The sequence below is a fragment of the Biomphalaria glabrata genome, chromosome 6 (genome assembly GCF_947242115.1).
Source record: "Biomphalaria glabrata chromosome 6, xgBioGlab47.1, whole genome shotgun sequence".
Lineage (NCBI taxonomy): Eukaryota > Metazoa > Mollusca > Gastropoda > Planorbidae > Biomphalaria > Biomphalaria glabrata.
This window is the reverse complement of record NC_074716.1, coordinates 42,726,902-42,741,026: the sequence shown is the minus strand read 5'-3', so window position 1 is coordinate 42,741,026 and position 14,125 is coordinate 42,726,902. Positions and strand designations below refer to the sequence as shown.

Below are 14,125 nucleotides of genomic sequence, written 5' to 3'. Positions count from 1 at the left end.
ATGGATATAAATGTATTCCATTAAAAATGAGCCCTACTTTAAAGATTCGAGCTAGATGTAGGACATTGCTACCTGTGGATTCACCAGTTTTAGGTTGTTATTTTTATATAGCGAAAAAAAAAACAACCTGGAATTTTACGATCCCGGAAAGAAGCGAGACATAAAATTCTATTAAAAGAAAAAAAAAGCTACGTCGTAGGTGAAACCTGGGGAAAGATAACAAGTGCCCCAGGAATCTCTTACGTGAAAAGATAAACTTGTAATATGTGAGTAGATTTAACGAGCCAACTGTCGAGCGCCCCTCCCCCACCCCCTTTCCTCAACACCCAACCTTCACTTCCCTAACAACTTTCTCTTGTTTTTACGTCTGCTAATTTCAGCTCTTATTTCATTGGCTGTTGAATGGCAGCTTCTTTGACGATTTTAGCTTGTTTCTCAATTTTTTTTTTTATATAAACCTAAACTTGAAATTAGCCATATAAACACTTAGTCAATAGTTCTCACCCACTTACACATTTTGTTTTTATTTTTCCGTTGCCAAGCAACCGTTTTTGTTTCCGTTGGCAACCATTGACGAGACTTGGGGAGAAAACTTAACTTTTAATAAGTTGATTTCATATTTTTGATAGACTTTTGGAAACAAATTAGATAGAAAAAAATGTTGTTACGTCTGCGTTTGATAACCCTTTGTCTTCTAATTACACGAGACTAGCTCGAGAGAAAAAGAAAAGTATACATAAAGACAGATAGGATAGGTAGGTAGGTATATAAATACAGAAATATTAGATAGATAGACAGACAAACAGACAGACAAGCAAACAGACAAACAAACAGACAGACATACAGACAGACATATAGAAAGACAGACAGACATACAGACAGATAGATAGATAGATAGATAGATAGATAGATAGATAGATAGATGGATAGATAGATAGATAGATAGATAGATAGATAGATAGATAGATAGATAGACAAAGGAGCAAGGAAAATGGTTGTGCAGATTCCAAAATAAATTTGAGAGAAAAAACAACCTTTTTTCGTTTTAATGCAGACATAATACAGTACAACCTAGCCAAGATTTTACTGTTGCCAACTCTTGCTCCGGACACTAAATCCTACAAGATGTGGAAGCTTAGGTTGCCAATCTGACAGATCGTTAACAAGAGAAAGCTAATATAAATTCTAATGAAATAGCATTTGATAACACTTTTCAAATAATGTGTAAAACAAAGCCAATATATAGACCAACGCCTCAGATCACCTTACCCAATACTAAAGGATTACTCTCTGTACACTCGCATGTCTCACTCTTCCCTCCATTTCTTTTCTCTCGTGAGAACTGAGTTTACCTGTAAATGAACTTGGCCTTGACCCAAATACCAAACATTGCACACGTTCTCTTTTTTTAAATATATTTTTGGCGTGAGCTCGTTTTGATATTGACTAATGTGTTGAGTTATACGGGTGGCGCCCCGGTCGAAGCTCGCTGGTATCTTTTAAAACAAGAAACGCCCTTGAAGCCGATCTAATGAAAATTTGGTTGAAACAAAACATTAAAACATGTGCCGTTATATCATAAGATGTGGAAGAAATGAAAACATTGTCTTAGTCGTTTTAAGTGTAGGATTAAATTAAACTCCCTTGAGACAAAGGAAAACACCAGATCAAGTCTGTTCAAACGGCGTTCTGGTAATTAACAAACAAAAAAATGGATGCGAGAGATGGGCAATTGGACGCAAATATAAATTCTTAAAGTTATACCAGATCGACAAAATAATTATGTATCGATAGACATCTTAGCAATGTTTGTCTTGTTCGCTTCGTCTTATTCACGTCTCGTACTGTTCTTTCTCTCCCTCCCTCTCTCTCTCTCTCTTTTGCTTAATGCATCACCATCAAGTCCTTTGCGTTCCTCATGGAACATACGGCCTCAGTAAAAACATGCCACTCTCCACAGTCTTTAGCTAGTCATTTCATGGCTTCCCAGCTCTTTCCTGTCCTCTCGGCTTCATCTAGTACAGTGGATCTCAACCTTTGCAGCTCGGCGACCCCTTTTTACAACTCCTCACTATGCCGCGACCCACCAACAGTAAATTATTTTTATTCATAAGTATAATTGACTGTGCTTTCGCTAATGTTACAATATTAATGAGTGTAGGCATAATGTAAATATTTGATTTGCATTGCCAAAGCTTTATGTTTAATCATGAAACAATATGTTATAATATGTTACAATATGTCTTATTTTGCCATTGACTATATCTCTTTATTACAATCACAAATAAATAAAATAATTTCTTTATGACATGCATTTATTTATCGTTCTATTTCTTATTCACATTATTCACATTTCATACAGGTGTGACGATTTTCTGTATGTAGACTTGATAATGAACATGCTGTTATGCACATAATGTATTACTGCAAATTGAAGGTGCAATACAGATAAATTGGGACATGACTGCAAACGATTGATTCAGATTGGTGTAATTATAGAGGCATTTTTCGCTGCGTCTCTATTAATGAGTTCAATAAATTATATCTGTCTCCTAAACGTCTTCAACTTTGACTTTCATTTGCAGTTCTGGCTAATGCAAATGGAGTGTTAAGTTTGGAAAGTTGGATGTGTTTGCAAATGTTCTTTCACAAAAATTATCCATTGCACCTGATCCTTGCAGTGACCTTTTTTTCATTGCTTGTTGTAATTTTAGCAGCATTGCCCTCTTTATAACTATTCGACGCTGAATCACAGAGTTCCGATGACTTTTGGTGACTCAATCTGTTAAAATTCAGAGCAGCATACTACTATACATGGAGCTCAATCTGTGCAGAGACACCTCTAATATTTTTCAAAACTATTTGACACTTTTCCAAAAAGAACACATTTTCTTTAACACGTTCGAATAATGTCTTGGATTGCCAAAATCTTTAAATGGCCAACATTTCTTTGCCTAACCATTCCTGTAAACTACTTGGTATCCATGACGACATTATTTAAAAGTAACTATCAAGTATAATTATATAAACATCATTAGGAAAAGCTTAATGATGAGCTCGGATGCTAGCGACCAAAAAGGCATTGCAGTTATTTCAGCTTCATAGACTTAGAGAACTTCGTTACAAATGACTGGGGTTCATTAATTCCTGCTTAAACTAATGGGGGCAGGCAGAGGAAACAGTGGAGTATGTCTTACGAGAGTGTCCAAGAGCTGCGGGGAGACAACTGAAGGGTCACTTGAACTGCATGGAAGCTATGAAGCACTACGTTCAACCACAGTTTCTTACCAGAGCACTACCATGCTTTCCTCCCCTGCTACCACTAGTTCATCCAATGTTCATCTTGTCCAATACGTTATGTATTTCTATACAGAGTTTACGTATTAAAATTGAAATTTATGGATGCCTTATTCAACCTTTTTCAAAACATACACAATTTTGGTCACATCTTACAGTTTTAACATTTTTGTTTAATTGCATGCAGTAGTGTGTCATTCAAATGGTTGACCGTATACTTCACTAATATCTATAGAAATTACTGTCTAATAATGTTGACTCTTGACTTTGCAGACGACAGTCCAGAGGTTAACACGTCCAAACGTAACGATATGTTATGCATTAATGCACATTAACTTAAACTATTAAAAAATATTTCTTCTGCGATAATTAAAATGTTTGAAATCATTTCTGATTCAGTTGTCTGCAACATCTATCCTCGGGTAACTATAAAAATAGTAAATTCCAAGGAAAAAAACTTTTCATGTGTCAAGTTTTACGTGTTAGAATTGACTTTTAAAAAATCCATTTTTTTCAACCCCCAAGGAGGTCGCGATCCACAGGTTGAGAAACTCTGATCTAGTACATTTTGGTGCCACGCTCTTTTTGGCCTTTCTTTGCGTCTTTTGCCGTAGGGGTTCGACTCTAAGGCCTGTCTAGCTTTGTTGTCTGTATCTTTTCAAAGGGTGTGATCAATCCATCTCCACTTTCTCTCTCTCTAAGATATGCGACTCTATATTTCTCTGTTCACCTCGTCTCCCACAGATTGGTGTCCTCATTTTGTCACACCAGCGTTTTTTCTAAATCATTATTTAATCCAGATCAACAATATTATCACACACGGACTTCTCCTTTTCTCCTCACACACACACACACACACTTAATACATACAAACATGCAAACCCAAATCCTTACCCTTCACACACATGTACATCGACGACCTCAGATAGGATTTCGTACGAGAAAGGCACACAGCAAGGACGCCCCACTGCTGTTTCATTAAGCCTCCTCCCTGCACGCACGTAATTAAATGAATCCCCATGACAGTAATGAGGCAAGACGAATCCACTCGGTGGGGCAAAGAATGAATACAGGTCTAAAGAGGGCGAGCGCAGCGCGAGACAAGCTGAAACATATGTCAAGCAAGAAAGTCTCGCGAGATCCAGCTCACAAAGGCAAAAGGATCTTCTCTCTTTTCAGGGGCCTTCAATCTCATTCACAGCCCACTGGAGAGCATCACAGAGTTAACAAAGAGCTAGAAAAAAATCTCTAAAAGGTCGACGAGTTTATTCTAGCATCCATTGAAGCAATCTAGTAGAGTCGGAATATATGTCAGGAAGAAAGCTTGTACACATGTATATGATATACGATAATCTTGTTAATTATTCAGAATTTTGTTTGATTCATTAAAACTCTTGGAGTAGAAAGAAATTATCATAACAAATACTTTGAACTGCAGCAAAAAACTTGTTGAGTAAACTAATAGAAAAAACAACAACATATTTTCTATTTAAACAAAAATTGTGGAGCCATTACTTTTATTTAAACGTTAAGTATTTAATATATGCCTGCTATCCATGCAAAAAGTATGTAGCACATACTTGTAATTTAAAAGTAAAGTCTGGAGTTTATTTTTGCTGTTCAATATTAAATGTCTGTCTGTTTTGTTCTTATAGAATCAAATTAAAAATTTTTTTTTTCATATTCAACACATCTCTAACAGACAATGTTTTTTTCAAAAAATAATTAATATTAATAAACAATCATACAATTTTCTTGTGGGTTAACCTCCAGCCCTACACCCACAGCAATAATGATGCTCTGGTAGAGGGAGGGAAGACAGCAGATCAGAGTGACCTAATCATCAGTCTTTAGGTGACGGTGTGGTCTAAGTCCCAGGTTCAGTTCCCACCAGGCTCCATTGCCACGTGACAGAAAGGGCAGGGACGTTAACAAATGTCAGTGCTGTCAGCCAAGGTTAGGATGGTGTCATCTGACTTGTACACACCAGCGCAGCACACACACACCCACTCACTTAATGTAAAAGAGGACACACCTTAGTCTGACATGGACACGAACTCAAACTGTGTCGCGGTACAAATGTGTGGGTTTTCAATCATACAGACCGGATAAGAATCAAAATCCTAATCTGAAAAAAATGCACACTTTTGGCTGCCCGAAATGAAGAAAACCCGTAAAAAAAAAAAAAAAGAGAAACAGCTGACCTAGCGAGTCAACACTTAAGAGATTGTCCGCACTACTTAAACACCAAAGTTGTCGCAGAGACTAACCATCTTACCAGCCCCTAGTATCTAGATCAGTGTTTCCCAAACCTTTTTCCTTCGCACATTCTGAGTATTTACTGGAACACTTTGCTTATTGTTTAAGATAGGTTAATCCACGAGGTGGCCTACAAGTTAATTATTCCAGTAGTTTGTGGGACATCTATTCAAGCCTCGCGGAACACTTGGGTTCCACGGAACACAGTTTGAGAAACTCTGGTCTAGATCAAGATCGAGCTGGATAAAGACTACGTTAAAGTCTGCTTTTTATTTGTTTTCAAGAAAAGAAATGACAGACAGAAAGACAACAAAAAAACAAACACAAAAGCAGTTTCTTCATTGATTTTTTAATTTTTTGTTCATTTCTTTATAGTTAAAAAAAGACACTGTATCGATGCGTGAACCCGGCAGCATTAAAAAAAAAGACATTCTTAGACTTAAACCCGCGCCTCAGGGGAAAGACGTAGGGCTAATCTTATCCAGGATCAACTCACATCTACAGCTGAGTGAGAGCTATTGATTGGTGGAGAAGCGAGAACAGACACACATGGACACAGCACGCACACGCGCACACCAAATTCGTGAGTGCGTGTTTGTGTGTCTGCGCTGCACGTGCAGGAATGTCTCTTTTGTGCAAAATCTTGGACAGGGAGGAAAAAAAACTTTTAAGAGTTAACTCTTTCTCTCCTAATCGACGATACCATCGTTGATTTTGACCTCATTAAATTAAATTAATGTTTAATTTTTAAAACTTGGCTTTGAATTATATAAAAAGAGCATGCATTTCCCTTTAATTCTATACCAAATACAACATTTTCTGAAAACAAACAACAAAGCTATTGAAGCCCAATCATAACAGGAGAGTGAAATAGTAATAAGCAAATGAAGAATTCCTTCAAAACATGGAGAAAGAGTTAAAACAAAAACATAGAAATATATGGATAAGAGCTGTTGAAATATATCTTTTAAAACAAAAGCTTATACAAGTGGGAAAAAAACTACACATTTACTGCCATATCTCTCAATATTGTAGCATTTATTTCCACTTTCTATATCCCACAAAGTTAATAACCAAAAGTTAGTTAATGAATTTCATTTTATTAATTCATGTTTTTTATTAGAGGCAATTTCACAGACAATTCAATGATAAAATAGCGAGTACAAAATCTACCCCAGACAGACGAACGGAGTGAGTTGATATTAGCTTTGTAAAAAAAAAGAAAAAAATTAAAATCTGCTTCGAGGCCGGAAGTAGTTTTTTTTTTTAAAAAAAAAGCATGTTGCATTTAGCCAATCAACGCCAATGGAAATATTTTAGTTGAACATCAGGCTGCTTCAATCTGCCCACGCGCTGCAAACGTCTGGTTTTATTTATTTTTTATTTGTTTCGTTTCGTTTTCCGTTTGTTTTAAAACTATTTTAAACTCTTCAATGTTAGCGATTTTTTGTTTTACAGGTCTGTCTGTGTGCATATGTTTGAGTGTATGTGTGTGTGAGTGTGTCTGTATATGTTTGAGTGTGTGTGTGTGTGTACATGTTTGAGTGTGAGTGTGTGTGTGAGTGTGAGCTAGAATAGAGGACGCTTGTGAATCTGCTTTAATCGGAGTCGATTGTACAAAATTGGCAGGTAATTCTCTTTTGACTTTGAGCAAGAAATCAATGACGACGACAACACAACAAAATATTTCTCGAAGCGATAAAAACCAAGTTTCGATTCTTGTAAATTTTTTGCAAACGTGTTTCTCGGAGTGATTGTTGGCATTGGAAGAACTAAAGATGAAACTGGTTCAGGAAATAGAAACATTTCGCTAACGGTAATGTAAACAGGAAATAGCTAGACTCATGACGAAAATAAAATCAAAACGAAATAGAAAGAAGCAGAAGACAAGAAAAAAACTGATCTGAAAAAAAGTTCAAAATGAAAAAAAAAAAAAAAGCAAAAAACATTTAAGTTGTGAAATATCAAATTCTGAAACCATGAAAATGAAACAGGAAAAAAAAAAGTGTAGAAGCTGAAACTAAAAGACGTTAAAACAATAGATGTACTAAAATTAGACCTGTGACCTCTATAACTCCTAGTAGTCGAATATTTTAGTTACTTAGTAAATATTCGTATCAAACCTAACTTACATTATAACATTTGAAAAAATTATTTTGTATATAACTCTGATTTTCATTTAACAGGGTCCATAAAAAAGATGTGTTAAAGTGCTTAGCTCGCGAACTGAGGGTTCCGGGTTCAAATCCTTTTGAAGACTGGGATTTTGAATTTCGGGATTTTAGGGCGTCTCTGCTCCCACCCAGCTCTAACGGATGACAGTTGAAGAAAAGTAAAGGCGTTTGGTCGTTGTACTGGCCACGTAACACCCTCGTTAACCGTGGGCCACAGAAACAGGCAACCTTAACATCATCAGCCCCATAGATCACAAGGTCTGAAAGGGAAACTTTTTTTTTTCATTTAAGCTATAATTAAGCCACGGGTCACTGACACATGTCTTGGTCAAATCGGCACGAGTATAGTTTAAATATAAACTGTGTGCACTGGTGCTCCGAAGGGGCTGCCATCACGTTTGCGCAACTCACTTTCCCAAGTCTAGTAGCTTGTTGTATCTATTTAGGAATGAAGATCAACGTAAAGTTTAATTTAAATGTCCCTTAACGGAATTGTCTTTCCCTGGATCAAAGTGTGTCTTGCTATCTATCGTCTGCTTGCATGCCCTCTGACCTCATCTCACTTTCTCCTTATCAGTTGGCGTCAAACGAATAAAAGTGAAATAGATATTTTCCCCGCGTAATCACAGAAGCAGCGTTTTTATCGCGCTTTCTTATAAAAACATTATCTGGCAAGTAACACACGAACGTTATTAGAGCGTTCAGAGAGAGAGAGAGAGAGAGAGAGAGAGAGAGAGAGAATCATGAATGTTAGATCCATCTACGAAAAATTTTTCTGTAGAAGTTTGCGCACGCCGGAGTTACCTCACAGTGGCCAAGGCAGAATCAAAACGACTTTAAATTTGTTTGTCTGTGTTCGCCTCAAAATTTTTATTTGTATGTTTGCTCGTATGTTTGTCTGTTGATTTGTTTGTCATTTTGATTTTTACCAAATTACAACACCATACATTCAATTCACATCAAAGTTTCGTATTTTAATACTTTGAATAGACTCTAAATAAAGAAATAAGTTGAAACATGAAGATTACGGAAAGAAAAAAAATGAGTTTTGACTTTTTGGCACATCGGCACACTTTAGGCCATGTCGTGCCCTCAATTCCTCATGGGTTCCTCTCCCTTCATACCACAAGAGCTAAATTTTTTATAGTTAAGCCATTAAAACCAAGGTCCATTCACAGAGAGATGTAGATAATTATAAATATGTAATAGTGAGATACACCATATTACATTCTGTATTTACATCTCTCCACAAATATTATGACAACTAGTAGCAATGAAATAAGACAAAAAAACTGAAAGCCAAAATGATTGAAGTCTTGCATTACTTTAATGTTAGAATGTATTTGCTTTAAAAAATAAAGTCATCTATATTTAACCCAAATTAGATTAGAACATTGGTGGACTTGGTGCAAAAAGTTAGATTACAAATAATGAACATGGACATAGTTGACCTCAGAGTTGAAAGTAGAAATAGTTAGGCACCAAAGATAACAATTTATTTGAGCAATTAGTATTGAAGTGCTGTACTATCAGTGAAGATAGATCAAAGCCAACAGATTCCTACTCAGACTAAAATAAAATGAAGAAACAAGAAAACGAAGAAGCAGAAGAAGACAGGGGGAGAGCAATCAGAAAAAGACAGGGGAGAGCAATCAGAAGAAGACAGGGGAGAGCAATCAGAAGAAGACAGGGGAGAGCAATCAAAAGAAGACAGGGGGAGAGCAATCAGAAGAAGACAGGGGGAGAGCAATCAAAAGAAGACAGGGGGAGAGCAATCAGAAGAAGACAGGGGAGAGCAATCAGAAGAAGACAGGGGGAGAGCAATCAGAAGAAGACAGGGGGAGAGCAATCAGAAGAAGACAGGGGAGAGCAATCAGAAGAAGACAGGGGGAGAGCAATCAGAAGAAGACAGGGGAGAGCAATCAGAAGAAGACAGGGGGAGAGCAATCAGAAGAAGACAGGGAAAAGCAATCAGAAGAAGACAGGGGAGAGCAATCAGAAGAAGACAGGGGGAGAGCAATCAGAAGAAATCAGAGAAAAAAAAATACCCGAGATATTAACTAAAATAGTTTATTCCATGTATGTCTTAAATCATACTGAGAGATAATATGTCGGAACAAAATACAATGAAATAATATCCAAAGCATACTGAAAAAACTAGTTCATAGCAAACAGCCCAAATGTAGCTAAAATTTGACTTCGTAGACAAGAAAATAACGATAACTCTAGAAGAATTCTGAAATCGCTGTATATAAAAGGGGACAAAAACTGAGAAATTTAGGGTCATTTGTTTATTGTGCTTCATTTTAAAATTATTTCTGTAAATTTATTCTCTAACTTGTTTTATATTATGTCTTTATACTTGATGCATTATATTGACTTATTCGATATACGATTCCTGTATGTGATATTAAAATAGTTTATTAGCTACATTTTACACAAATACTTACATATACTCCACTACTTCAGTACTTTACACTACCATGTCACTAGATTAGCTCCTCAAAGATGTACCTTGTCGAAGTTTTAAAAATGGGATCATTAAGTTGTTTTTTTTCGTAATTAGAATGGGAATTCTAGAGAAATCTTTTGATATACTTACAAGATTCAAGATTTGTTTGGTCGAATCAGAGTGTTGTAATAACCAAAAATACACAGAGAAAATGTGTTGTAAAAAATGTTTTACATCTTTTGAATGTTCCTTCAGAGTTGAAGATAGTTTACTTCCTAGTCCAAACCTCCCGCAGGAGGACGGGGATGGGAGCGGGCAGGGTTCGAATCTGGGACCATCGATAAATCCAAACGACAGTCCAGCGCGCAAACCGCACAACCAGGCAGCCATCTTTTTCAATTCGTTCACCAAAAAACATTGGAGCCAAACATAAAGTAACTAGGAGATTTTTGTTGTCCTACTGTATCAAAGTATAGGAAAAGTTCAGTGATTTCATTACCTCGTGATACATCGTTTCCAATGGAAGAAAATTGTATGTTTTATATTAAGCTTATGCAAATAGAAGCGAGAGTGATTTTCTTTGCTCTTTTAACTAGAACATAATTAACATTCATTAACATTTTAATTACATGAAACAACTTATAGAAAGACTGAGTTTTTGCATACATTTTTGTTGTTATTGGCATAGTTTGTAAAAGGGCTACGAATTTAGTCTTTAAGAACTATAGTCCTCAGTGTAGATAATTTACGAAGAACAACTCTAATAAGTTAAATTGATAGAGAGGTGCTTAAATTCGTCGCTTATAAGTTAGAGTAACGCAGTACAGGTGGTCACGTGTTATTATGCTGTTACCAAGAACAATTTAAATGATGTTCGCGAATGTTTTTTGTTAATTGAACGAGTAACTATGATATATATGTAGGTATGAAATTTATGAACTTGTAGACTTAGCAGCTATAGAAAATGTCCTGGCAATAGTGAATGTTCAGATAACTAGACGAGTTAGAGTTATCTTTACTGTTGGTTCAAGACATAGGTAGAAGACGGTGCTAACATAAAATAACTTACACATAACACTCAGTACAACGATGTACAAGCTAATGTATATGGCATAAATAATTATCCTTAGTTGAGGACGACACTTGTTATTTTGTGGAATGTCTTGGTAGTCTATGGTCTCCTTCCGTCGCGAAGCGACTATGGATCATCTCATGGAAATGAGATGAATGCTTGGGCATTAGCTGTGTCGCCCACACATCAGTTCCCCCTCTCCACGTAGCTGATGTATCCAAAGGAACGGCATTGCCGATACAGTTTGGGGTCAGCGGCGTCGCAGGTTCTGCCAGGGTGTAGCATGGGATACTGCAAACTGCCTTAGGGTCGCCAGCTCCTGATTTTTCCTCAGGGTTGACTCCCGAAGCCTTTCCCATGATTGGGTATAGCTGCAAGGCAACAGAGGTTTGAATTCAGAGTTTTCTTTCTCCTTGGTGGGTAGCCAGCCATGGGTAACAAGCCTCTCCTGCCCGAAGCTTACTGATTAAGGCGCCAGTTACTCGCCTTTGCCCTTCCCCTGCTAGTGAGAACAGTTCTGCCGGACTCAATATCTGAGCCACACGTGAAGGCCAGGAGTTGGACTGATTGTCAGAGGCTATTTGAGACGCATGCCATTTGGAAGCATTTTATAGGTAGTGGAGTGCTTACATCCATTACCACTTCCGGCAATGATAAACTTGCGGAAGTAAGACTAAGACTTGGTAGTAAGACTAACAGAATAACATGATGGGGTTCGCCTTAAATTGAGTTTCTCTGTTGCCAACTATACAAGACAGAATTAAGCTAGAATTTGAGTCTCGATCAAATCTCCTTTAATACCGCTAGTTAGTTGCCCATTTCTTGTTAAATAATTCATAAGTCACAGAGTGAAAGTCTAATGCTTCCTCAATATTAAAATTATTTTGTGCTACTAACGGAAGAGCTCAGAAAATTGGGTGCTGCAGTGCTAAAAAGTGCTAAAAAGAAAAGCTACCATATACCCTAAAAAAAACACCTAGCTTATCAACAGTTTATTTTGTACACCGTATACACCAAAACATCCTCACTAGTATCGTGTATATTGTTTACCTGCTCAGGTGTTTAAAGAAGAGGACAAACAGAAAACCAAACAATGGAGGCTTACCTGCATTGGAATTTTGGTTGCTGTTGTTGTTGTTATTAGTAATCCCACAAGTTATTTGATTATCCGCGCCAAGGGAGAGTGCTCCCTGTGGCTGCTGGTTCTGGTGCAGCCGCCCTTTCTCAGCAGAGCCTGTGGCCGGGCACCCGGACCTGCCGCTTCCGCTTCGTGTTATGAGGGCGCCGCCTCCGCCCAGGTTGACATTGTCCTTGGAGGGCGCCGGGAGGGACGCTGATGTGGACGAGGAGGGCGGCGCGGACGATGAAGGCGCCGGAGATGTCTGGACTGCTAAAGGGGCTGTAGGTTTACCGGTCTGTTTGAACGGGGAGGGAAGTCTGCTGAAAGAAAAGAACAATTAATAATCAATCAGTAATCAATCGATCATCAATTAATAATCAGTCAATAGTCAATCAATAATGGCATCAGTGTATCATCAAAAAAACTCTTTTTTGTAGCTCTATAGCAGACAGCAGAATTATTGTTAGTACAAAAGTAATGTTTGATAATCAGTTCACTTGTGTAGGAGCCCAGACAGTCATAACTAGACATTAGACTTTTAGTACAAATTACGCTAATATGTTAAACTTTCTTATCAAAGTGGAGTCAATCGTAGCCATGTGATAAAAAGTGTCAAGGTCGCAGAAGCTTTACCAAAATGTTAAATTGATTCTGGATGATTTGTGTCTTGGCAGCAAGAGAGTAAATACTTCAGGTGAAGTGATCAACAAGTAAAATTTAATTTAACTCTCGTAGCTGCAGGTTTCCACAGAGTTCTAGTTCTGACGATTGAATTTTTTTTTGTTAAGTCCTAAAGATTTATACTTATTGTTGAATTCATTTCTGTAGATTTGTTATTTGATTCCACTGCATTTATTCTTGAGTCTGAAATGTGTGTGCCGTGACCTTACCGTGAGTTCTCAAGCTGGTAGGGGGCCCATTCGCTGCTAGCTGATGTCCTGTACGTCAGTGAGGGCCTGATTCAATGTTTTTAGCGCTACCTCATAGAAGGACCCTTGCCGAATACAGGCGCAGACAGGATAGGACAGTAAAAGTAGACTCCCCCGCAGGCAACGGCTGCATTTCATATGACAAAATAGGCATATCGCAAATGGGTTTGCGTGACCATGTGAAGTACCGCACTCATTCTGAATCGAAGATGATGCCTTAATTGCTTATTCTCATTTTGAATATTGAAAATGTTTATTTTATCGATAATTTCAGACTGGATTCATAAAGTGTTCAATTCTTTAAAAGAGGATTTCTGTTTTTTTCTTGACCAAATCAAATATCCTCAGTTACATTTGGTATCAAGCCATTGCTTTTTTTTTTTACTTCTTAAAGTATATTTATACTAATGAAACTATAACAGCGTTTCTCTTTGAAAAAAAAACAACAACACAAGACGTTGGTTGTGTGGTAGAAGTGAGAGAAAACAAACAATGGTAAGACAGAGAAAATACTTCCTTTTTCATCCCCCTCCCCAAACGTATCCAGTTTTTAATGAAGTAATTACTTTGAGTAATTGAAGTTCCAGACTGGACCAGGGCGATGTTAGTGGAGAAACTTCCATTCCGTTTTGTTTAGTCAACGAGTGAGGGTATGTGTCTTTACAACATTTTATGATTTGATATTTCTGTTTAAAATGAGTTCTATAAAAGTAAATGTTTAACAGAAAAGAAGTCTATTATACATTCTCAGACTTTCTGTTATAATGAATACCTGCGAGTAGCAGTACTCTATATAGTCTACAATAGAAACGTTTCCTTGTC

The 14,125-nt window shown here is 37.2% G+C and overlaps 1 protein-coding gene across 7 annotated transcripts in view; it reads right to left on the bottom strand.

Annotated features, from left to right (window-relative positions):
- The window catches only part of LOC106061977 (neuron navigator 3-like), a 474,243-nt gene that overhangs the window by 196,639 nt on the left and 263,479 nt on the right, over positions 1-14,125 (bottom strand). For 6 of the 7 annotated variants that reach the window (XM_056032697.1, XM_056032701.1, XM_056032698.1 and 3 more), the window contains exon 6: positions 12,360-12,694. In XM_056032697.1, coding sequence (XP_055888672.1) covers positions 12,360-12,694 — 335 coding nt within the window. The remainder of the gene's footprint in view (positions 1-12,359; positions 12,695-14,125) is intronic. The other variant, XM_056032699.1, reaches the window with a different exon arrangement.